Genomic DNA, 25,758 nt, shown 5'->3' on the forward strand with positions numbered 1-25,758 from the left:
ATTATTTCCTTCCATCCTCATCACAAGCCGTTAGGGTCTTTGCTATTATCAGTATTTTTCCGATGAGGAAAACTTAGACTCAGCAAAGTTTAAGTAATTTGTCAAAGGCACATAGTACAAAGCAGTTACTGAGCATGGTCTTTCTGATCCATAGTCCAAGCTCTTAATTACCAGGCTCCACAGATCCACCATCTCCTTCTGTGTGAGCCTTGAGTCCAAGTGCCCAGTCAGTCACTCCCTTCTCCTCCCTCACCAGGACAGAACTCAGAGACTTGTTTTCTCAGGAAACCTCACTGGAACCAAAGTACAAGACAAATATACTATTTACAAGGAAACCTGGGTTTTAAATGCCCCCTAAGTGTGTTCATTTCCACCCTGGACACCTCCCCACTTTTCCTTTCCCCTAAGCTAACTGTCTGGCGGTGAGAAGCACCAATGCCACCAACCCCAGCGTTAGCAGGAATTACTAGCCCTGAAATCACACCACAGGCTCTGACCGAGTTAGGAGGCACATGAGCTGGCGGACCTCCTCCCGCATGGCCGCGGAGCCTCGGCGAAGATTGTAATCAAAGAGCTCCCGGATAAGGCCCTGTGAGACAAGGATGTGCCTCAGGGCAGGGTTGGTGGCCAGGGCCCGGAGCAGTGTGATACAATGTTCCGTGACCGCGGAGGCACAGCCGTAGCACTTGGTGGAGGAGGTGTGGCCACAGCCCAGAACAGATAAGGCACGGTACTGGCTGGCAGTGAAGGTGGGCTGCACGGAGGTCCGAGATGATTTGGTAGCCGCTTCCCTCTGCTGCAGGTCATATTCCAACAACTCTTTGCGTGAAGCAAAGACTTTCTAAGAAATAAAAAGACAAAGAAGAAAGAAATTAGCATTTAAAGTAAGGAGGAAGTGGAAGTTAACTAGAAATAAGCCTTGATTTAAAGAAACATTTTATACACATTACCTAATTTAACCTTCTCAAAAACCCTTATCAATTAGATATTTCACGCCCATTTCACAAAGAAACTGAGGCTTAGAGGGTCTGGCTTGCCCAAAGTAGCGGCAAAGCCAGACTCAGACTGTGATTGCAGGCACATGCCCTTAACTCCCATGTAATACTGTCTCATAAAGAACAAAGACAAAGGTCAGAAACACAGGCACATGTAGCAAAGATGGCACAATGGCAATTTTGGAGGCAAAGACACTGGCTGCTCTTCTGTCTGCAGCCAGCCTGCATCATGGACACTAGGTCTGTAGCAGTCCATCCGCTCCAAGGCCCAACCTGGCTGACTGCAGTTGCCGTGCCCTGTCCTCCCACCTTATGGCACACCTCAAAAAGAGGTAACAGAATTTTGGCCCCTAATGTTTTAAAACCAGTAGCCCCTGTACTAAAAGATGGGTTGTGGATGGCCAAGAAAAACAGATCTATAATCCCCATTATTCTCAGTTTTCTGGAATGAAATCAGCTCTCTGCCAAGCACCTGAACTGCAGTGGGAGAGAAACTCTGTGGTGTGGGCAGTGGGACAGCTGGGCTGGGCAAGGGCAGCCCCAAGAGCTGTGCCACTGGGTGACAGCGACAGGACTGCTTCCACATCAATCCTGCTAGCACTTAACAGAACACCGTAAAGTCGCTCCCACTCCTCTACCTGGATGATTTTGGAGAGTTCGTCAAAAGAGTTCTTGCAATCACCACAGTATTCCTGAGCCAACTGCAGGATGTAACGGTTCACACTCGCTGAAGTGGAGCTGATACCCCCAGCTGCTCCCGAGTCATCCTGCAAACCCAAAAGGTAAACTGTCAGCCTTTCATTGTGAGATGGTCTCATCTAGGGGGCAGTCTTCTGGTTATGATTCACAACCTTCTCTAGCTTGGATTACCTGCGGCTTTTCGGGAGCTGCCTCATTCACTTTGCAGAGCAGGTTCTCCAGCTGTGGCCGATGTCCCATCAGCTGATGATACACTCGATCAGCTTTGTCCAGAAGTGTATTGATGTTGGAAACAGCCTAGACAGGAAAAGACGGGATGTGCATGAAAGCTTTTCAGCATGACAATTTTCCCCGAGTAATCAAACTGCTAACCATTCACTGAAACATTTCCTGTATGTCAGGTACTGTTATTCATAATACCTATCCTTCCCAATAATACTGTGGGGTAGATATATTAGTTTTAATAATATACAATGTACACATATAATGCAACATACATATAAATATACAACACTGACACAGGTCATCTATGCCAGGTCACTATTAAAAAGCACAGCTGGAATTGGAATTTTCGTCCTTCTGACTCCAAAGTTCAATGTTCTCTGCTCTCCCATGCTGCCTCTAGTAGCTAGTTCAATAGTTCCATCCTTTTGACTGTCCTCTAATACCTAGTCACCTCATGCTGGCTGAGAACTAGCTCCTGGACAAGCTAAACCTGAGGGAAAACCAACAGCTACAATACGAAGTGGTCTGGGGAACAGAGGCAGGACCAGGAAGCCAGCCAACTCCCTTCTGCCTTCCTAATCTGCAGTTACTTACCTCTTGAGAGACTCTAGTTTCATTACCAACCAACACTTCTCTGAAATCCCATACAAGCCATGTGTTCCAATATATCTTACGTTATTTGTTCCCACCCAAAAGCCAGACCCTGAACATAGGTGCTGAGCCAAGGGAGACTTGGGCTAGAAGGAAAAGCATACTGCCCTACAGTAGTTCTGTCCGAAGCTCAGATCAAAGCCTCTGCCCTGAGTCTAGGACAGATCTGGCCTCACCTTCTTCCTGTCTTCTTCATTCTCAATGGGATCCACTGCACAGCAAGGCTTGGCATAGAGCATGAAGTCAAAGCGCGCATATTTACAGAAGCCACAGGCATTGCAGAGGAAGGGATCCTTTTCATCATAGTTGATGGATCTGAAGAACCAAAGTGTTTGGGTGAGGGGGCAGAAGAGGTTTGGTGGGGTGGGGTGACCCTATGAGATGGACTGTGCCACACCTATACTCTGGAACTATTGCAGAGACAATAACAAACAGATGGGAATGACTTAAGCACTAGGTAACAAGAAAACACGACCCAGAACTAACTGTAGGGACACCCCCTGGCTGCCCTCCACACGATGGGGAAACATACACACACACTGTCCCTGCCCCCAGCCTCCCTCTATCCTTGGACTACACACTCTATATACCCATAATCTTCTAATTACGAGGGAACCAGATACTGAAATTTATGGAAAAATACAAAGTGTGTAACATGGCCCAGGCCTGGGCGACAAGTCCTCACTCACATACCTGCATTTATGACACTGGTAGACATTCTCTCCACAGTTGCCACACACCCCTGGGTTGGCAGGGACGGAGGCACTACAGCGTGGGCACTGCAGGGTCTCTGTGGAGGCCTGGTAGTTTTCATAGAAGTCTGCAAACTCAATCATCAGGTTGGAGGCCACAATGGGCAAGGGTAGGTCGATCTTCACCTCTGTCTGCCCAGGAGTCAGTTGAACCTTCTTGGCTTTGTGCCAGCGAGCCGGCCTAGGAGAGACAGTGTCAGATAGAGGTGCAGGGGGCCTGACAGCCTCTCAATTCACCCCCAGTGATGGCAGTCAGATGAGACAAAGAAAAAGACTGTCCCTATATACTCTTCTAATGAGGTGGTTACTCTAAGGAAATCCGGCAAGTAACAGTAACCCAATTTAAAAAATATTTTTCCACTACCTTTTCTCTACAAAAAAGGATGAAACACACAAGTGCTTTAAGATGTTATATATAGTAATACTTGAGACTCCAGAAAACAATAGAGTGCATAAACAGGAGACATTACTCCAAAAGTATGCCACACTGAAGCCAGTAATCCCCAGAGGTACCATGAGGGTGACTGCTCTAAGTTCCCATCATGACAACTGCCTTGGAAGGATAAAGCTCAGGTGGCTTAAAAGAAGCAGAGGGACATACCCGGAACTGGACCAAGTGCCAAGTAGAATCAGAAAGTGAAAAGGCATGTAATTATTTAGGAATAATTACATTAATACAATTAGAGCTAATATTTATTGAACACTCACTATGTGCTAGACTCTGTTCTCAGCACTTTATATAAACCAACTCTTTAATGCCTTACAAGTGGATTTAACTCCACTCTGTGGTTAAGGAAACAGGCTACATAACTTTTCCAAGATCAGAGAGCTGGGTAGTAGAGCTGGGATATGAACCCAGTCTTATTCCAGAGTCTGAGTGCTTTACAAGCAGCTAGGCTGACTCTATACACAGAAATCCCCCTCCTCCAGGGGGGAATGGGTTATCCCAATGAGCAGCTTCTATTTGCAGGTCACCAATGTCAAGTCTGCTTTTCAAAGCAAGAAAACTTCCTTTAGGCAGAGCTCCTGGTGGCCATTGTTGATGTGGTACACTCTAGCTTTATTCCCCCTCTTCCATTCTATGTGTAGACCTGCAATGTACATCTTAATATTCAAGTAGTATCTGCCTCTGTTCTCCACCCAACAGCAATGACTGACACTTCAACAACAATAGCTCCATCTCTGTAAACGTCATCTATAACCCATGCTAGTGCCTTTTCTGGCCCATAAACATCATGCCCCAATTCAGACAATGGGATACATGAGCTACAAAGAGCCAACATCAGCAGGTACAGAGGGAAGGCACCATGCAGAAATGGAAGGACTCTGTGCTCCAGAAGCTTCTTTGAAATAATGCCTACTTTATGAGCAAAAGAACAGCATCTTCATCCAGAAAATGATCACTACTTCCCAACATAGAAGGTTTTATATAAAAACAGAACTGCTCTAGTTAACATGGATATGAGAAGCCTGGTGTCCCCCTTACTTAGCTTCCCCTCCCCAGGTAGGATGTTGAAAAGCTTCCAAAGAACCTGAGGGCTCCATTGGACATGATTTTAAAGTAACCTTTGTCAACACACTTAGAAACTGGTGTTTCATTTTTGCCCCTCAATCATGACTAGAGAGGATTAAGAGGACATACTGGGCCTCTAGAGATGTGCTGCTTTACCCGATTCCAGCAATCAAAGCCAACAATTGATGTGGAGCCTCACAGGCCTGCTGCCCCTCCCCAAATTTGAAGGCCCATACTTGTTCTTCAACTCCACGATGGCCTGTACAGTTCGGTTGTTGTAATAGAGGTTGATAGTCCGCACCATCTTGGTCCGTTTCAGGTCTCCAATTTTCACGGTCACTTTACTGACAGTGTGGCTGCCAATGAGCTTCACAACCTGCTGGGTGGTGGTATACCGCGTGTCCACTTTAATGGAAGACAGCTTGATATACTAAATACAAGAGTACACACAAACAATGGATTAGTTCAATCCTAGTGGCTCATCCTGTCATCTACAATTCATCAATGTAACCCACCATCCATGGATAGTTTCTATGTGAGGCAACGAGCATGGCAAGTAAAGATTCACACTACTGGTGACGAGCCATTAGCAGAGAACACCTAGATGGGAACAATCCATCTCTGGAAACAAGAAACCCACCAGCTCTGTACCTCAGGATTACAAATCACTTTGTAGATGTCACTTACACAAAATGGCACTTCTGGATTATTGCACACCAGGCAGGGATCACTCTCCAGGTAATAGCCATCAAACTCCACTAAGCCAGACAAGGTGCTAAGGAAGAGAACAGTCTCAGTATAAGGACATTTTCACTTTGGAAAGCACTGTGCTTCATAAAGAAACCATGAAAAAGCCATGGCTCAATATTCCCCAATGCCAGCCCCATCCTAGTGAAACAGAAGGCAATGTGAGAAAACCCAACAGAGTTCAGAAATCACAGGAAGGAAATTTCAATGCTTAGATCTTACATGTTTCCTATTTCTGAGCTGTCCTGAGGTCAGGGGAATCCTAAAGTTACACTAAAATCTGACTCAAAAAGTCACAATTCGGTTTACTAAAAATCATTGAATTATGTACTTATAACAAGTTAATTTTCTGGTATGTAAAGTACACCTCAATAAAGTTTGGAGAAAAAAACCAGTCATTATTAAATCAGGGAAGTAATACATTGTCAGTTTAACCAATGCTCTCTTTCAAAAGTTTGGTTTTTTAAAAAAACATAGTCATTTTCTATATACTTTACTAATTTAGACTTATATTCTTGAAAATAGAGACCTTCTTAAGTAACTGCTTACTAAACCCTAATTCCACAATTACATTTTGAGTACCTTCTATGTACAAGTACCTCGTACCAGCTACGAGGAAGGATTTCAAAGATCAACTAGACAGGGGCATAGCAATTCCTATGTGAGAGACAATCAATGTGGAAATAGCAACTCAGACTGCTGACTGAATTTCAAATAGGGAGAACACAGAATAAAGCTTACTTGTAAATGTTTGAGTTGGGGTGGTTGGTGAGAATATGGTTTTGAGTCCGCAGAATCTCCACAGCTTTCTGTGAATATTCCTTCAACTGAAACAGAAATCAATAAAGGACCACAGTTAAAGCCCAGGGACAGTCTTCCTGAGAAAGACTTCTGCCTTTTGCTCACTAGCTGACCCTGTCCAAGCAGTACCAGACTTCTCAGACCCCAGTCAGAGACATACAAAGCTGGGCCTAATGCCTAGTTGTTTAAAGGATTCTCTCTTCTTCACAAGTCTCTACAATGTTAGTGATAGTCCATCTTTTTAGACCCTGTGAAGGACGATTATTTTCATTTCTACGGAGAAGTCACACAATGGTTTACTAACTATAGAAACACTTTTGGGTAATCAGGGCTGCCAGGAAACCCAGAGGAGCACTTTCTTTCCCAAGCAATTTCAATGAATTGCATTTTCTCCCCTACTTTACGCTACTTCTATTGCCAAATTTGGACTGTACCTTTTTGTTAGTGTGTATTATCTATGTGGTATACATACTGGGAAACATATACCTAAAAGAGATTTCATCTTTGCACCCCCATGTGAGTTGGTCACAATGTTCTTGAGAGAAAAAAGGTTAAATATGGCAAGTTAGCCCCTCTGGATGTAAATCAGCTGTTACCTTCTTCTCTGTCTGTGGGGTTTTCAAGGAGAAATATCCTAGTAGATCCACAAACTGGGCAGCCTTACGACCATAGGCTGGGAGTTCTGGCCATATGGACCACATCAGATCTAGCAGGAGCTCCTGTTGAGATTTACTAGAGTTTCTGCAGATAAATGACAGTTCATATTACCAAGCAGCAAAAAACCCTGAGGTACCTTTTATTTATCAACAAGGTCTACGTACAGTTTTTGTGGATGCATCTATTTTCCCACAACTATAAAGGTGACCTGTCTCACTACTCTTTTGACAATCCATCCTAACACATGTAGCATGGTTTGTCTGTGTCCTCAGGAGGTGGTCTATTTCCATCACCCAACATCACTAAACAGCAAAACTGTAAATAGTCAAGCCTGCTCATTTTACAAGCTTCTAAATATAGCCTTCTTAGTGGAAAACAGATCATCTCTTGCTTATAACATCAGTTTAACAGCTAAAAACGTAAGAGGATTCAGGCTGCTGTAAATATTGACACTGTGACCATGAGTATGTAACGTAAAACCAAGACAGAACTACATCATCCACTCTGGTCCCAGACCCATGCTGACAACCAACACAAAGCCCCAGCCCCTACCTGTAGATATGCAGTGTGAGGCAGTGGGCCTGCCAGCGCACGGAGGAAGAATTGGACTCTAACAAGAAGCAGCGCAGAAACTGGACCAACGTCTCCTTATCTGCAAATTTGTTCAGCTGGTTCACCAGAGCTGTGCACAGCTGGTCCTCCTGGCTGCCTGAGCTCTCACCTGTAAGATGAGCACATAGCTGAGGGCTGAAGAATACAAAGAAGTGGTCTAGGGTCCTACAGCCAGTGTTAATAGATGGGAGAGGGAGGGGAGTCTATCCAGGTCTAAAAGCTTCAACTAAATGGTTGTAATCTAAAAACAATTTTCAGTTGTTTACTAGGGTACAAAAGGTCAGCCCCAAATGAAACATCTAATGATGTAGAAAAAAAAAAAAAAAGGCACAGGATAAAGGATTATAAAACTGGCACTGAATAAACATAGTTACTCTGGAGAAGGAATTCCCTTTCCAAAGTTTGTTATCTAAAATAGCCAACATTACTACAGACCTGCACAGAGATATCTGAATAATTAACTGGGATAATATGAACCACTTCCATCGCTCTCCACCTCAGCTCACCAGTTCAGGCCTCCATGGACCATGAAAAGCAATGAAGCAGAAGGGATTTCTTGCCTTTCTGATGGTAACAAGTCAGCAAAAATAGCTACAATAAGGATCAGCTAAAATAATCTGTAGAGCATTTAACAGTTTGCCAGGTACATTTATAAGCATCATTTAATGCCAACAACCTCTCCACAGAGCAAGTATTATTATTTCACAGAAAAAGGGACTTGGCTTACTAAAAGGTTCAGTGCACTTTGACCTTTCCTATTATTGACACTTGGTATGGGAAGTCACATTATTTAATGTGTTACTTTCAACTTAACGTTAAATGAGACCAAAAGCAGACACTGGAAGACACTGAGGTTTTAGGTCCCCGAAATCAGGATAAAAGCCCTTTCAGAAGAAAATATACCATGTGTTCCAAGGGAGAGGAAAACACATCACCTGGGTCACCAAGACAAAAGGGTGACTCACCTTCCTTCTCCTTTTCCTTTTCTTCCTTCTTGCTCTTCTTAGTGGATGCCTTTGCCTGTGCCACGGCTTGCCCAGAACCAGCGGCCACAGGGGCTGAGGAAGAGGAAGCACTGGAGGATGCCACAGAGGCCGCCAGCACAGCAAGCACTTTGCTGCCGCACAGAGCGCAGGAGAGCAGCTGCAGCAGCACGGGGGACACACCCTCGTCCACCAGGAAGCTGACTTGGAGCAGGAAGTACAGGACAGCTGTAGGTAGAGCAGACAGCAGCTCAGCTTTTAGACAGCTCTAGACTTAAACATGAGAACAGGAGCAACTCCACACGGCCAGGACTGCTCTGTTCCCAGCAGCTTCCTTGTCCAAGTTCTCTCTGCTGGATTTACACCCTCTGTGGAAATACCTGACCAGCATCCCACCTACTGCACAGGGACTGCCCACTGGTCCCCACTTTGAGTAAGACGGTTTTCCGGGCTCCATAAGCTCTTTAGCGTTATACTTCCACAATCGGGAAGTCAGATACTCCTGCTTTCCATCCTCACAGCCTCCCAAATCATCCACCAATCCTTACCACCCTTTTCAGTTTGTACTTATTCCTTTGCTAGGCAGAGTTCTGTCTATACATCTTGCTCTTGGCTACATCTAGCATTCAGTGTAGTGCTTGACATACAGGCCTCGAGAACTAGTTCTTGAAGGAAGGAAGAAGTAACAGAAACCAAAAGGCATGCACTGCTCACAGTCATCTTTGATGCAGAATTTCTGCCAGTTGATGGTTCGCTGGGCAGCAATCTCTGCACAGGCTTTCAGGTGCTCCATCTGAAATGGAAACCAAGCAGTAGATTGAGGGACCCCACCAAGCAGCCCACACCGTACCACACCTGCTGCCTTGAGGGATCATCATTCCAGCCTTGGATTGCAAGGACACGGCCCTCTATGCAAGTGGATCGAGAGACCTGGTGAACCTGGGACCAGTCCACATACTGAGGTTCTTACTGAGCCACCTACATAAGACTCCCCACCGTACAAAGGCCCTTTGTTGTCAGGGGCCCTTCAGATCACTCAACAATGTACCAGGAAAGACAGGACACAACCTGGGAAACTACAACCCAGTTTATTTCTCTCTTGCTAAAAGCACAGTAGTTAAGGACAGTGGATTAGGAGTCCTTAGTACTGAAGATGTTCTTTCTAGATGCTCCTAAGCAATATATTCAGTTTACTCCCCAAAGTCTAAACAATTTAGCTTCAGGCACTAATACACCATTTCTTTCATCTTCAAGGACAAAATGAGAGGTGCACAAATTTCAGGCTGACCCTACCCACGGTAGGAGCAAGCAACACTGGTAAGAAGCCCGGCCACCCTCCTCATAATGGAGGAACCACTGCCAGGTGGGGGAGGAATGGTGAGGGAAACCTCTGGCCCTGAAGCCAACACCACATGGTAGAGCACCCAGGCAGGTATTATGGATTTATCCTGGCCACGATGCTCTCTACATATTTAAAAGCCCCCCACCGCTCCATCCTACTTAGCTGAGCCTCATTACATGCCCTCTCCCTCCCATTTCCCCCTCGTCATACCAGGCTGATGAGGGTGTCATATTGCAAGGCAGAGCCTGAGCTCGCTGTAACCACACTCGCCCGGAGGAATATGCCCTGCTCCTCCAGCAGCTTCTTGATTCCACGCACGTGGGAGTCCAGGGTGTGCAAATCCCGGAGCTGGCGGTATTTCTCCTTGGATCCGCAGATGAAGAGTAGCAGCTTGCGGACTTGACGGCGCACAAATGGAGTTTGCTGGATCATCAGATACTTGAGCAGAGAACAACAGAGTCAACAACTCTGTAACCACATCTGTACCAGTCACGGCCCCCTGGGCTTCCTTGAACTGTTAGGAACAACTATGCAAAACACAAACCAAGCTGTTTCCTTGGGGCCAAGCTAGCCTCTGATGAACTTCAGGGACCAGGAGAAAGAAAGAAATCCAAGGTGGGAAAAGAACAATATTCCTACTGCCCTTCCTGGAGTACTTAGGAGTCTGTAGGGAAGCTGGCCTCTATTCCAGCCCACCCAGAGTGAAACCCTAAGAAAAAAACATTCCCAATCTCTCTTTCAATTAAAAGAGGTGGAAAAAAGTTGGGGCTGTGACATGGTAACCTGAAATGGTCGCTTGGGTTCTGCTAACAGATTACCCTCCCCAGACTTAACCTTATGGTTGCTGTGGCGGTTATTAAGCTATCATCTCTTGGCTGGCTCCAAACCCACCCAGCTCTACCCTGCTCTGTGGCCTTGGGGCTGGAGTCACGCTAAATGCAATGCTTCTTTGCCAGCCAGCCCCTCTTGGGCTCTCAACAGGTGGCAGCACTAGTGGGATACCGGAGGCAGGAGGAATGGGGCCAGCTCCTTCCTGTCTGCCTGCTGTCCTAGCCATGGTGCCCCACCCTGGCTGCCTCCCTCATTCCTTTAGCATTCAAGGACAAAGCAAGTACAACTGGTCTTACTCATCTGCTTCCTTCAGAGCTTCCAAAATTACCTGCATCTCGTGCCCTCCAAGCACCTAAGGACCCAGCATCCAGGTAGTACCCGCTGCTCACACACAGGGCTCTGGGGGCTGCTGCTCACAGTTCTCTCTCTCTGCTACCTCAATAATCCCTTTTTATCTATTGCTTCTTTAAGTCTGTTTAAGCAATTGCCTGTATTAAAATCTCTCCATTAATTTAACTAGTCTACTTCTGTTTTCTAGACAGCGTCTAAATTATTAAACTTGTCCGTTATCACCATCTGTGGGGGGACTTAAGTGTTCAGAATCAGAAACTAAAGTGGATGGCTTTCTCAGATACACATCTTCAAGTTTCCCCTTCTAGCATACTCCAGAGCACCAAGACTTAACTGGTGGGAGGGAGCAGCTACAGTATATGCACCATGGGGGTCAGGATGAAAAGGGGCCCACAAAGGCAATCACAGCTCGTGTCCTCTCCTCAACTGGCACATGCTTGGGACTGTCACTTACCTCTGAGAGAAAGTAAAACCATGAATGATCAAAGACAGGAGGTGGGATTCGAGAATTGGTGTCTGCAATCTTCTTGATTTGGTATGGAAGCCGCAGTACCATCTCCGTTAGAAGCTGAGTATAGGCCTCAAACACATCAGCAGCATGACCCTGGGAAAAGAACATTCATGTAAGAAGCCGTGACTGACAATTGCCCGTGACCACAACTAGGTAAAAGGTTGGTTTATTGCTCACTAGGCATACCACAGACTGAAGCTGGTAAACGGTACCTTTTAAAGCCAGAGCTACCACCGACCAATAAGTCTACTGAGCTTTCAGCGAATCACAATCTTTTTGCTGGTGGAGGGTCTTGCCTCTATGCTGACAGGTGCTGACTGATCAGGGTGACGGTGGCTGAAGTTTGATGTGGCTGTGGCAGTTTCTTAAAATAAGACAGTAGTGAAGTCTGCCGCATCAATGTATTCTTCTTTTCACAGGTGATTTCTCTGCAGCAGTGGTGCTGTCTGCTTAAAAACTGGAGTCAATTATCTCAAACCTTGCCACTGCTTTACCAACTAAGTTCCTGTAATATTCTAAATCCACTGTTGTCATTTCAACAGTCTTCACAGCATCTACCAGGAGTAGATTCCATCTCATGAAACCACATTCTTTGCTCAGCCAAAGGAGCAACTTCCCATCTGTTCAAGTTTTATCATGAGATGCAGCAGTTCAGTCACATCCTCAGGCTCCACTTATGATTCGAGTTATCTTGCTGTTTCCACATCTGCAGTGACTTCCTCCACTGAAGTCTTGAACCCCTCAAAGCCATCCAGAAGAGTTGGAATTAACTTATTCCAAACTCCTATTAATGTTGATATTTTGTAATCAATTACATTGTTTGTAATCACAAATGTTCTTCATGGCATCTAGAATGGTGAATCCTTTCCAGAAGGTTTTCAGTTTACTGTGCCCAGATCCATCAGAGAAATCACTATCTATGGCGGCTATAGCCTCACAAAATCTATTTTTTAAATAGTAAGACTTGGAAGTTGAAATGACTCCTTGGTCCATGGGCTGCAGAATAGGTTTGTCCATCTCCATCAGAGCTCTAGGGTGACCAGGTGCACTGTCAGTGGCCGTGATATTTTGGAAGGAAACTTTTTTCTTAGCTGTGGGTCTCAACAGTGGGCTTAAAACATTCAGTAAACCGTGTTGTAAACAGATGTGCTGTCATCCACGCTTTGCTGTTCCATTTACAGAGCACAGGCAGAGTAGATTTAGCATAGTTCAGAAAGGCCCTAGGATTTCCAGAATGGTAAATGACACTGGCTTCAATTTAAAGTCACCAGCTGCATTAGGCCTTAACAAGAAAGTCAAGCCTGTCCTTTGAAGCCAGGCATTGACTTCTCCCTAGTTAAGGTCCTAGATGGCATCTTTTTCCAATAGAAAGCTGTTGCATCTACACTGAAAATCTGCTGTGTGGTGTAACCACCTGCATTAATGATCTCAGCTGGATCTAGATAACCTGCTGCAGCTTCTCCGTAAGCACTTGCGGCTTCACCTTGCACTTGTATTTATGGACGTGGCTTCTTTCCTTAAATGTCACGAACCAACCTCTGCTGGCTTCCATCTTTTCTACTGCAGCTTCCTCACCTTTTCTCAGCCTTCACAGAATTGAAGAGTTGAGGCCTTGCTCTGGAGTAGGCTTTGGCTTAAGGGAATGTTGAGGCTGGTTTGCTCTTCTACACAGACCATAAAACTTTCTCCATATCAGCAATAAGGCTGCTTTGCTTTCTTATCATTCATGAGTTCACTGGAATAGAACTTTTCATTTCCTTCAAGAACTTTTCCTTTGCATTCACAACTTAGCTACATGTTTCTAGCTTTCTGCCTATCTCAGCTTTCAACATGACTTCCTCACTAAGCTTAACCATCTCTAGCTTTTGTTTTAAAGTGGGAGACACAAGACTCTTCCTTGAATATTTAGAGGCCATTGCACTGTTATTAATTGGCCTAATTTCAACATCAGTGTGTCTCAGGGAATGGGGAAGCCCAAGGAGAGGAAGAGAGATGAGGAACAGCTGGTCGGTGGAGCAGTCAGAACACATGCAACATTTACTCAGTCTGCTGTCTTATATGGGCAGGGTTGGTAGTGCCCCAAATCGATTACAACAGTAACTGATTATCAAAGATCGGTGATCACAGATCACCATAACAAATATAATAATAATGAAAAGCTGTGAACTATTGCTAGAATTACCAAAATATGATACAAAGCTGTGAAATTAGCAAAAATGCTGTTAGAAAAATGGTGCCAGTAGACTTGCCAGACACAGGGTTGTCACAAACCTTCAATTTGTAAAAAAACACTTTATCTGCTAAGCACTATAAGTGAAGTACAATAAAATGAGGTATGCCTATACTCTGCTTAAACAAAAATGAGTTTGAATGAGAAAAAACTGAAAAAACAATAGTGGGGAAGGATCTTTAACTTTCTATGAGAGATGTATTCCATTTCCTAGACCCATAACTTTCTGTAACAAGAAATATTTAAATAAACTAAGGGGGCCAGGACCACTAAACTTGGTAGAGATTCTGGGTTCACATCACAGAGAGGCAGGGGTGCTGAGAGATTTGAGGACAGTGGAAGCAACAGCTATCTTGCAAGCTGTGTGGTCCCCCAGAAAGAGTCTGTGAGTGTTTTGTGGTACAACATGTCTTATATAATCAAGTTATTTGTCAATTCCATACCAAGCACTGGGGGTGTTAAAGAGGTATAGAAAGAATTCTGCTGATAGTTTGGTGGGGGAGACTCCCAACTTGTGTGCATGGGGCACTTTGGGAACCCTGGGAAAGGCTACCTTAATCCAACTTCATAGCAGGAAATAGTGTGTTGGGCAAGTTTTTCACAAAGATTCAGTGCTTGAACTGGGTCTTGAAGGACTGGGAACTAGCTAGATGGGCAAAGAAAGGGGTGCAGAAGGAAAGGAAGTAATTTCAGAAGGGCTACACGTACAAAGGCAACAAGCTACATCTGGGGAAATGCACAGATTAATGCATGCAGGAATACTGTAGGTGGTAAAGCTACAGATGCAGGAAGACAACTGGATCCTCAAAGAACTTTGGGCCTAGAAGTTACGGAAAACCACTGAAGGGTTATTTGAAGAAAGGATAGTCAGATTCATATTTTATGCCTGTTTTATTCCTATGCTACTCAAAGCGGTTCTTAACTTGCAGGAAGAAGCACAGCTAGTCTGCCCCATCCACCCCCGCATGCAGATTCAAGGGAACAGAAATGGCAAAAATCCTTTCCTTCAAGAACTTTTCCTTTGCATTCACAACTTAGCTACACTTTTCTAACTTTCTGCCTATCTCAGCTTTCGACATGCCTTCCTCACTAAGCTTAATCATTTCTAGCTTTTGATTTAAAGTGAGAGACACAAGACCCTTTTCTTGAACATTTAGAGGCCATTGTACTGTTAACTGGCCTAATTTCAACATCGTTGTGTCTCAGAATAGAGATAACATTTGTCGAGCAATGTAGAGCGAGGCACTGTGCTCTGTAAGCACGACCTCATTCAATGCTCACAATAACCCTAAAAAGCAGATACTATGTGTATCCTCATTTTCCCACTTGTACCTGAGGCTTACTAAGGTTAGCATTTCTCCAAGCTTCATATCTGTAAGTGGGAATGCTTGTTCCCAGGGACTTATTCCCAGACTCAGTTGATCAGAACTAGGACATGACCTACAACTGACAATGTTACCTCATACCTTCTCTTCTCCTCTTTCTAAGGAGCTTAGTGTGAAAGGACATGACTGTCTAGTTTCACTCAATTCCTCAGGTTTACAAAATGGCAGGAATCAGAATCCCACAGAAGGCTAGGAGAGTGGTTATTCAATACAACTGTACAACCTACCAAGGAAGTGTGATGAGCAGAAGGCTCGGCTCTGGATGAGGGACAAGAGTGGTTCTCACCACAGGAAAACCTCACCTTCACATACTGGCGGAGGAAGAAGGGGCTCATGTCAGGTGGGGATGAAGTAGTATGTGGTTTCAGCAACTGGCTGGTAGCCACGGGATCCTCGTCATTCTGTTGGCTCTTCCAATACTCCAGCAGGGACTTGAGCACATGCAGGCAGTAGTCCACAGCCCCAGAGCTGAGCAGGGCTGCTGCTGTGGCACTGGAGATGAGGGAAGACGACTGGGGAAAGAACAGGGAGGGCTTGTAAATCAGTGTGAGATCCAGCTGGGTGCTGAGGTAGAAACACACTCACAACAGTCTTAGAATTAGCTGTCCTTGAAGTGAGTTAGTCTCTTAAATTAAAAGTTTCTCGACTAGCTCAAACATTTCCCCACTCTTCTGAACAACTGTATGGTAAGAGAAAACAAACACCAGTTCTCAACTCAAATCTCCCTATACACACGCGCCAGAGGCCAAGGAGGCTAGGATTAAACAGCCTTTCCACCTGGACACACTGGAGGGTTTTCTCTTTTTCCCCTGGACAACTAGCAAAGTCCATTTCAAGGAGAGAAAGCTTTCCACTATAGGCACTTCTTAGCAACCCACCCTCCCAGTAGAGGCTCTTCCCATAGCACCAGCTTCCAAAGGAGATGGGGTGAGTGATCACATGAATAAAAAGTAGGAGAAAAGCTACTGTAAATAAAACCATTAGAAGAGCCTTGCAAATCCCAGCAAACCCCACAGCTCCTAAGCTCATTAAGATTGGATGCAGTTCAGCTTCCACAGTTCTACCTTCTCTGCGTTGTGTTAATCTCCTTTCCACCATGCACTTGCTGCTTTCTCTCTGCTTTATTACCATACCTTATAGCAACATGCAACATGGCTAAGGGGAATCCTCTTAGCCACTCTGTGCCTTGTAGAACAGTCCCCTACTTGGAACTTCCAACCCTTTTTAACCCCTCCAATGGAGGGATTATTGGCAAAGATCAGGGCTTGGAAGGGATTCTGAAAAAGGTGGAGGCTCTGTTCTTGAAGAGGTGACAGCTCAGAATCTTACTCCAATTGAACAATAGTGGCTTTGTTCTAACATAGGACTAACACCCTGCCCCTGGCCCTAGCACCAAACAATCCTACCTTGTCCCATACCTACAAGCTCAAAGCCAAAATACCTCACATATGGAAGACTTGGATCCGGATTTGGTCCGGGACATGAAGACACTCAGAAGTCTCATTACCACCAGATGGACTTCATTCAGGGCACTGCGCTCATTCTTCTTGGAGACATCCTGCAGGCAGAAGCAGAGCCCAGAAACCCACTTTAAGCCTGAGCATCCTCTGAACAAGATTTCCTCAAGCCTATCAGCACTAGATGTTTTTCGGATGGAATCAGAGACAAAACAAGTTCTAAAGTATCCTTGGTGGTACCTGGATTACCTAAAGCCTGATTCCCTTAGGAAGCCATATGCAGAGACAAACAACAAACTTACTACTTTCACCTTGTGAGCTACAAAAGGTCCATAAGGAGGTCTCGGTCTTGTTCCTCATTTACGTCCAATCCCAAATGTATGCCTGGGCCAAAGCAGGCACTGAAAACATATTTGTTCAATCAACAGAACCAGAGCCCTTGGTAGACGTTATCCCCTAAAACCAGGTGAAGTTCCTCTAAAAGAGGAATGAAAAACAACGATCAGCCAATCTCTGTTTTTCACACAGTATGACTCTCCAGTGTTACCTTTTTATCCATGCCCAGTTCAGCAATCAGCTGGGACAGCAGGTTGTCCAGAGCACCCTTGTCTTTCTCATCTTCTCCATCCAGATCTGTAGTGAGCATCAGAATGACCTGGAAGTCAAGAGAGAGATAAAACATGACACCAATTCCCTAAAGAACAACTCTAAACACAGGTGTTTCAGAAGAGACCTGTCAATCATAACTACAATCCAGCAAGAGGTTCTAAATCCCAAGGTATCCAAGTTTAAGTGCCCAGAGTCAGAAGAGTCAAATTCTGTTATATGCCACACCTGGCATCACAAAAAATGTTTTGCAAAAAGTTGTAAAACTAATTGACTAACCTATATTATATCCAACTGAAAGTGGCTTGAGATGGGGCAGTGTTCTGGGCTAAAGGAATTAAAAATCAGTTTTGCTTCAGAGGAAGGTCTGAAGTGGAGAGCAGCTATTAGGCCACACTCTAATACTAATCTTAATGAAGAGTCACTATAGCCTAGGACTCTCTAGAGCAGACTTTGCCCCTGGCTCTGTCAATAACTAGGCTGGATGACTGTGGACTTCTTTAAGTTCTCTGACCTTTGTCTTCTCATCAATGAAATGAAGGGCTATGACTTACAGTTCAAAATTGCATTCCATTTTTCTATGACCCAATGCCAAACAATGCCTTACGGAGCCTCTGGAAGAGAGGTGTGAGCATGCTTAAGAATGGTCCAACTATAATACGACAGACCCAGGTGAACTGCCAATACCTGCATGTATGGGATGGCCCGAACACCTCCGACATTTCGTAACTGGGGCAAGGTTTGCAGGAGTCTCTCCAATAGCATCAGACGGACCATGTGCAGCCTAGAAGGCCAAGGAAACACATGAAACATGAGCTAGTACACAACCACTAATCAGCTGAATATAGCTCTTTCCTTCTGCTACCAAGATAAACAAGGAGCCTACTACTTAGGAATAATCCTAACAATAACAAAATGTTAAAAAAAAAAAAAAAGGCCTATTTGGTATACCACCAACACAGAAGAAATTTCATTCTATTAAAAGGGAGCAAAACTACTCTAAAATACAACTGATGGTACTGAAAACCTACTCCAGGAAAGTTAAAGCATTTCTCAAGCAATCAAATCCTAGTTCTCAGTATCAAAACCAAACCTTCAATAGTAAGTTTTACATATGCCCTATTCAGCATCCAGGCATTCATCTCCTGGGATCTGGCTATCTGCAAACTCTGTCATCTAGTTGCAGTGACCCAACCCTTCCTTTTTCTTGCTTCCCAAGTCCTTAGGAAGGCCAGTCACTGCTTTACCCTCACACCTGTCCCTCTTCTTAGGGTAAAATTTCAAAACCACCCTTTCCATACTGGACCCATGAGTCCCCCATATATTCAGCCGGCCACTGCCTTGCCTTATTCATCTGCAGATACACAGCTGGGCTTCCATGCTAAAGGTGTGCTCTAGATCTCTAGTGAACACAATTCAGGAGTGCCCAGATGAAAATTAATTAAGCTACTGAGCAGCTTAATTTAATCTCTTAATTTAATCTTACAGAGATTAAAGAGCATATTTGCTGAATCAATTAATGGATTCACTCACAGTAAACTGTTTTTGCTTCATTTTTCTTTATAGTCTGTGTATAAAAAATGATATGCCTACATGTGTATATTAAAAAACATGATTTTCATATATTATATAGCCTAGCAGATACCCAGAATATTTTCAAAATAGAAGTTGTATCACAGTACAAGGTCTTGAATAATAAATTATCATTCCAAAAAGAAATGAAGGAATGAGTTAAATGTCCTTCTGAATATGGTAACACATAAAAGCCCACACATGCCTCCATGGATAATTAAGCAAGCTATGTGGGGACTACGAATGATTAAGAACAGCTCAGTAATGGATGAGGCACATGTGAAGAAAGGTGACATGACAGCAGCAGGACAATAAACTTTAGGATAAAATATAACAAGCTTTGTGATGGACTAGAATCTTCAGATTTAGAGAATGTACATGTGAGTTCACACTCATGAAGGAAAAATTCAACAAAATGAGCAGGGTCTGGATCCACACTAAGATCATGCCAGAAAATAAAATAATTAGAAAATTCCCAAATGTTTGGAAATTTAGCAACATATGTCTAAATATCCTATGGACCAAATATTAAATTACAACACAATTTAGAAAACCATTTTGAACTGAACAGCAATGATAACACAACATATCACAATATGTGACTCCAGCCAAAGCAGGGTTTATTTTAAAGGGAACTTTAAGAGAAAAATACATAATTTCAAACATGTATCTAAAATGAAAGGCTTAAAAATCAATAATTTAAGCTTCCATTTTAAGAAGCTTTAGAAAAGGAACAGATTATTAAACCCAAAAAAGGTTTTAAAAAATAAGTTAGTTAGCAGAGGAAAGAGTAAAGTGGAAATAGAATAGAAAGCAGACACACAACAGGGAAAAATCAAAGACAAAAGTTGGTTCTTTGTAAATAAAGTTGATTAACTCCTGGGCAAGACTGACTTTTGAAAAAACAACAAAAACATAGGTTACCCAATATTAAAAATGAAAAAAGGTACATCATTACAGAGCCTAAAGACATTAAAAGAATGATAAAGAAAATATTATGAACTTTATGCTAATAAAGTTGACAACTTAAATAAAATGAACAAATTCCTTGAAAAGTACAACATACCAAAACTGACACATGATGCAACAGAAATAATTCTGTATCATTTAAAAAATGAATCTATAATTTAAAATCTTCCTTTAAAGAAAGTCCAGGGCCAGATGACTTTACTGCTAAATTTTCTCAAGAATTTATAGACCAACAATACCAGTAATACCAGTACCAATCTTACACAAACTCTTCTAAAAAAGAGAAAGGGGGAACATGTCCTCATGTATTTCATGAGGACAGAATAACATGAATACCAATACCTGACAAAGACATTTCAAAGATGAAAAATTACAGACCTAAATATTAACCAATCAAATCTAGCAATACAGAGGATAAGACATGACAATTGAAACAGAAAATCTGAAGAGACCAATTACCATCAATGAAACTGAATTGGTAATCAAAAAATTTCCAAAAAACAAAATCCCAGGATCTGATGGCTTCATAGATTAATTCTACCAAACATTTAAAGAAGAGCTAATACCCATCCTTCTTAAAGTTTTCCAAAAAGTAGAAGAGAAGGGAATACTTCCAAACTCATTCTACAAGGCCAGTATCACTCTAACACCAAAACCAGGCAGACACTCAAAGAAAATTACAAACCAATATCCCTGATGAACACAGATGCAAAAATCATCAACAAAATACTAGCAAACCAAATTCATCAAAAGGATCATCCATCATGACCAAGTGAAATTTATTCCAGGGATGCAAGGACATACAATATCTGTAAATCAATTAATATCTACACATTAACAAAAAGGATAAAAACCACACAATCATCTCAATAGATGCTAAAAGAGCATTTGACAAAATTCAACATCCATTCATGATAAAAACTCTCAACAAAATAGGCATAGCCAGTACATACCTCAACATAATAAAGGCCATATATGATAAGCCCACAGCTAACATCACACTGAATGGTGAAAAGCTGAAAGCTTTTCCTCTAAGATCAGGAACAAGACAAGGATGTCCACTCTCACCACTTTTATTCAACACAGTACTGGAGGTCCTAGCCATAGCAATAAGACAACACAAAGAGATAAAAGGCATCCAAACTGGTAAGGAAGAAGGTAAACTGTCCCTGTTTGCAGATGACATGATATTGTACATAAAAAACCCGAAAGAATCCACTCCAAAACTACTAGATGTAATATCTGAATTCAGCAAAGTTGCAGGATACAAAACTAATACACAGAAATCTGCTGCTTTCCTATACACTAACGATGAACTAGCAGAAAGAGAAATCAGGAAAACATTTACAATTGAAGCAAAATAATAAAATACCTAGGAATAAACTTGACCAAGGAAGTGAAAAAACTCTATTGTGAAAACTATAAGACATTCATGAAAGAAATAAAGACACAAAAAAGTGGAAATCTATTCCATGCTCATGGAAAGAATTAAAATTGTCAAAATGTCCATCCTGCCCAAAGCAATTTACAGATTCAATCCAATTCCTATCAAAATTCCAACAACATTTTTCAATTAACTAGAACAAATCACTCTAAAATTCTTGTAGAACCACAAAAGACCCCAAACAGCAAAAGCAAACCTGAGAAAGAAGAATAAAGCTGGGGGGATTACACTCCCTGACTTCAAGTTATACTACAAAGCTACAGTAATCAAAGCAGTATGATACTGACACAAGAACAGACATAGAGATAAATGAATAGAGAGCCCACATATAAACACCCATATATGATCAATTAATATATGATAAAGGAGCCATGAATATACAATGAGGAAAAAACAGCCTCTTCAATAACCGGTTTTGGGAAACTGGACAGCTACATGCAAGAAAATGAAGCTAGATTACTGCCTAACTCCATATACAAAAGTAGATTCAAAATGGATCAAAGATTTGAATGTAAGTCATGAAACCGTCAAGACTCTCAGAAACACCAGCAAAAATCCCTTGAACATAAATATGAGCAATATTTTCCTGGACACATCTCCTCAGGCAAAGGAAACAAAATAAAAAATGAACAAGTGGGATTACATCAAACTAAAAATCTTCTGTACAGCAAAGGACACCAACAACAGAACAAAAAGGCAACCTACAGGATGGGAGAATATATTTATAAATGATTTATTTGATACGAGGTTAGCACCCAAAATATATAAAGAGTTCATATGCCTCAACACCAAAAAAAAACCCAATTTAAAAATGGATAGAGGACCTGAACAGACATTTCTCCAAAGAAGAAATACAGATGACCAACAGGCACACAAAAAGATGCTCCACACTGCTAATCAGCGAAATGAAAATCAAAACCACAATGATATATCACCTCACACCAGTCAGAATGGCCACTATCCAAAAGACAAGAAATAACAAGTGTTTGCGAGGATGTGGAGAAAAGGGAACCCTCCTGTACTGTTGTTGGGAATGTTGATTGGTGCAGACACTGTGGAAAGAAGTATGGAGGTTCCTCAAAAAAACTAAAAATAGAAATGCCATTTGACCTAGTAATTCCACTTCCAGGAATTTACCTGAAGAAAACAAAACCCCTGATCTGAAAAGACACATGCACCCCTGCTGCATTTATTTACAATAGCCAAGATATGGAAGCAAACCAAGTGTCCATCAAGAGATGAATGGATAAAGAAGTTGCAGTGTGTATATATATATATATATATATATACACACACACACACACACACACACACACACACAAACACAATGGAATATTATTCAGCCATGAAAAGGAAAGAAATCCTGCCCTTTGCTACACATGAATGGATCTAGAGAGTATTAGCTTTGTGAAATAAGCCCAGGGGAGAAACAAACACCATATGATTTCATTTATTTGTGGAATATAAAAACAAAGCAAACAGAAGTAACAAAATAGCAGTAGATTCGTAAATACTGAGAAGGGACTAGTGGTTACCATGGGGGAGGGGAAGAGGAAGGGATACAGGGGCACAAAAATTCTTAATCATAATGTAGGTTGGCAATGGGTATAGTAGTACAGCATGGAGACAGTAGCTGTACTAATGGGGTGAGGCTTTAATAATATGGGTAACTGCTGAACCACTGTACTGTATACGTGAAACTAAAAGAAGACTAGAAATCACTTTAAATATATATATATATGACATCACAATCAAGAGTCCCTACAAGGTTAATAACAGAAAAATCAATCAATGTAACTTACAATCTTAAATAATGGACAAAGACATATAATTAACTCAGTAGGTGCAACAAAAGTAACTGGAAAGCTTTAAAACTCATTCAAGATAAAAATATCCCAGAAAACTAGGTACAGAACTTCATTAATCTGATAAAGAATATCCATAAAAAACCCTCCAGCTATCATACTTGATGGTAAAAATACTGAGAACCTTTTCCCTGTGTTTGGGAATGATATAAGGATGGCCACCATCATCACTTCTTTAAACACTGTACTAGAGATCCCAGCCAATGCAATAAGGCAAGAAGAGGAAAGTAAAAGGCATAAAGACTGGAGAGAAAAGTTAAACTGTCATTATTTGCAGATGACAAGATTTTGATGCTGAATCTACAGAATTAATCCAATTACAATTATCAATATTTAGAATAAGCAAATTGAGAAAGATTAATGCACACACGGTCAAAATAAAAATAATGGGCTCACCAGCAATTAAGAAATTATTAGGCCAGAGGTTGAATGAAGACACAGATTCAGAGGGAAATAAGCACAGCCCTGAGACTGATTTCCAGGGCATTTGAAAACTTAAGGTCAGGATGCTCTGAAAGCACCTTGAGCATCTGGATGCTAGCACCTCACAGGGCATCTGGAACAGGAAGCATAAAAAGCTTAGAATCTGCCTCAAGTGGAGAGGGTTTTCTATGAGAACTTCATGAAGAACCACAGAAGACTACACCCTCAGCTTAAAAGTGACTAGAAATATACAACAGACCCCTAACCACTCTTTCCCCACTCAGGAGCCTATAAGAACAATTAGCTGATTCAAATCTTGACACTGAGAAAAGAAAAAACAGGAAGAGTTGTTGAGAATATAGTTATATTTTACACATTTGTTTCCTTTGCCTAAGGTATCTTTTATGTCCTAAGATATATTTGCCAACATCAAGTTATAAAGATGTTTTGTCTTCTAAAATCTATGAGGTGTTATCTTTTACACTTAAATCTAGAGTTCAATTGATTTTAGTGATTATGATCATGTGAAGATTCATTTTATTCTATATGAGCTTCCAAGTAACCCGTTGCCATTTACTGAACAGACCATCCTTTCCTCTACTTTGATAGGAGAGTCACCTTTGTCACTAAACAGGTGATCATACATGTATGGATCAACTCTAGTCAACTCTAGTATGTTATATTAATCTATTTGTCTATCCTTGCATCACTATCCCACTGGATTACATATCAAAGCTTTATAATACCCTACAGTTGTACAAAGTCCTTGAACTTTGTAGGTTTTCTTCAGTCACTTGGCTAATCTCAGTCATTTACTCTTCCAAATAAATTTTAGTATCAGTCTGTCAATTTCAACACATACAGAAAACCAGCTGGGATTTCTGCCTGGGAATATATTGAATCTATTTAAATTTGAAGACAATAGTTATCTTTACAATAATGAGTCTTTCGATCCATAAACATGGTACATCCCTTCATTTAATTTAGATCCTCTTTAATTTTTGTCAGGTTTTATAGTTTTCAGTGTAGAACTTTTACCTATGTGTTTGGTGGTTTTTTGATGTTACACAAATACATCTCAAGGAACTAAATAAGTACAGGGAAATATTTTTACAAAGAAAGAAAACAGATATTAAAAGACACAGAGAAGAAACTGTTCAGGTTTAATAACATCTGAGTGCAGCCCCGAAAAGAAAATTAACAAAAAATGATGCAAAAGCAACATCCAATGGGATTAATGAATGAGAATTTTCTAAAACTAATAAAAAGACACTAACCCATACATTCAATATTCCCAAAAACCACAAATCAGTACAAATGTAAAGAAATCCACACTAGACATAGTCTAGTAAAACTACAAAAAACAGTAAAATAAGGATCTTAAAAGCAGCAGTATGGACATTATTTTCAAAGGAGCAACAGTTATAAAAGCCAGTGATGTCTTAATGGTACTAACAATGCATATCATTTTCAATTCTGGAAGGGAAAAACTGCCAACACAAAATTGTATCCCCATCAAAAACACATCCACAAATATAAGCTAAATAAAGACATTTTCTTACTAACAAAATCTGAGATTTTTTAACCAGTGGAACTTCCTAAAGGAAAACAGAAATGATGTACTTCAAGAAGAAAATGATCCTAGGTAGAAGGTCTGAGTTGCACAAAGAAATCTGGATGCAAAAAGTGGTAAACATGAGTAAATCTAAACGAACACTGACAATATAAACTATATAAAACAATGGTATCTTGAAAGCTTGATTTTAAAAGAGAATTAAAACAAAAAAATAATAGCTTAAGTTGACAAGAAGGGGCAAAGTCTTCTAACATTCTCCTATTACTCAGAAAGAGGATACAGCTATTATTTAACTTTAGTTCTGGGTAAGTATGCATGTTGAAATGTCTAGTATAACCACTTAAAAGATTAGAAACAGAGTGAATGAACTCCCAACTTATAGAGTTGGGGGGAGAAGATGAAGAAAAGAAAAAGGAATGAAAAAATAGCAAATCAACCCAAAACAGGGCTGCAAAAAAGGCAAAAAAAACACATAAACTGGAAGAATAAACACAAAGAAAACAGTAGGCAAAAATTCAGATCAGTAATTAACATTAATTATAAATGAACTTAAGTGTTTCG

General features: G+C 41.7%; 1 protein-coding gene across 7 annotated transcripts in view; it reads right to left on the reverse strand.

The window, feature by feature from the left end:
- The window catches only part of UBR4 (ubiquitin protein ligase E3 component n-recognin 4), a 127,396-nt gene that overhangs the window by 35,248 nt on the left and 66,390 nt on the right, over positions 1 to 25,758 (reverse strand). For all 7 annotated transcript variants that reach the window (XM_036914457.2, XM_036914461.2, XM_036914458.2 and 4 more), the window contains 18 exons: positions 18,036 to 18,132; positions 17,290 to 17,397; positions 16,727 to 16,843; positions 15,588 to 15,797; positions 11,614 to 11,763; positions 10,188 to 10,415; positions 9,350 to 9,428; positions 8,618 to 8,863; positions 7,593 to 7,761; positions 6,980 to 7,124; positions 6,324 to 6,409; positions 5,523 to 5,610; positions 5,072 to 5,265; positions 3,264 to 3,503; positions 2,747 to 2,885; positions 1,866 to 1,991; positions 1,634 to 1,762; positions 498 to 841 (listed from right to left, as the gene is read on the reverse strand). In XM_036914457.2, the coding sequence (XP_036770352.2) occupies positions 498 to 841; positions 1,634 to 1,762; positions 1,866 to 1,991; positions 2,747 to 2,885; positions 3,264 to 3,503; positions 5,072 to 5,265; positions 5,523 to 5,610; positions 6,324 to 6,409; positions 6,980 to 7,124; positions 7,593 to 7,761; positions 8,618 to 8,863; positions 9,350 to 9,428; positions 10,188 to 10,415; positions 11,614 to 11,763; positions 15,588 to 15,797; positions 16,727 to 16,843; positions 17,290 to 17,397; positions 18,036 to 18,132 (2,895 nt within the window). The remainder of the gene's footprint in view (positions 1 to 497; positions 842 to 1,633; positions 1,763 to 1,865; positions 1,992 to 2,746; positions 2,886 to 3,263; positions 3,504 to 5,071; positions 5,266 to 5,522; positions 5,611 to 6,323; positions 6,410 to 6,979; positions 7,125 to 7,592; positions 7,762 to 8,617; positions 8,864 to 9,349; positions 9,429 to 10,187; positions 10,416 to 11,613; positions 11,764 to 15,587; positions 15,798 to 16,726; positions 16,844 to 17,289; positions 17,398 to 18,035; positions 18,133 to 25,758) is intronic.

This window comes from Manis pentadactyla, chromosome 4, assembly GCF_030020395.1.
Source record: "Manis pentadactyla isolate mManPen7 chromosome 4, mManPen7.hap1, whole genome shotgun sequence".
Taxonomy (NCBI): domain Eukaryota; kingdom Metazoa; phylum Chordata; class Mammalia; order Pholidota; family Manidae; genus Manis; species Manis pentadactyla.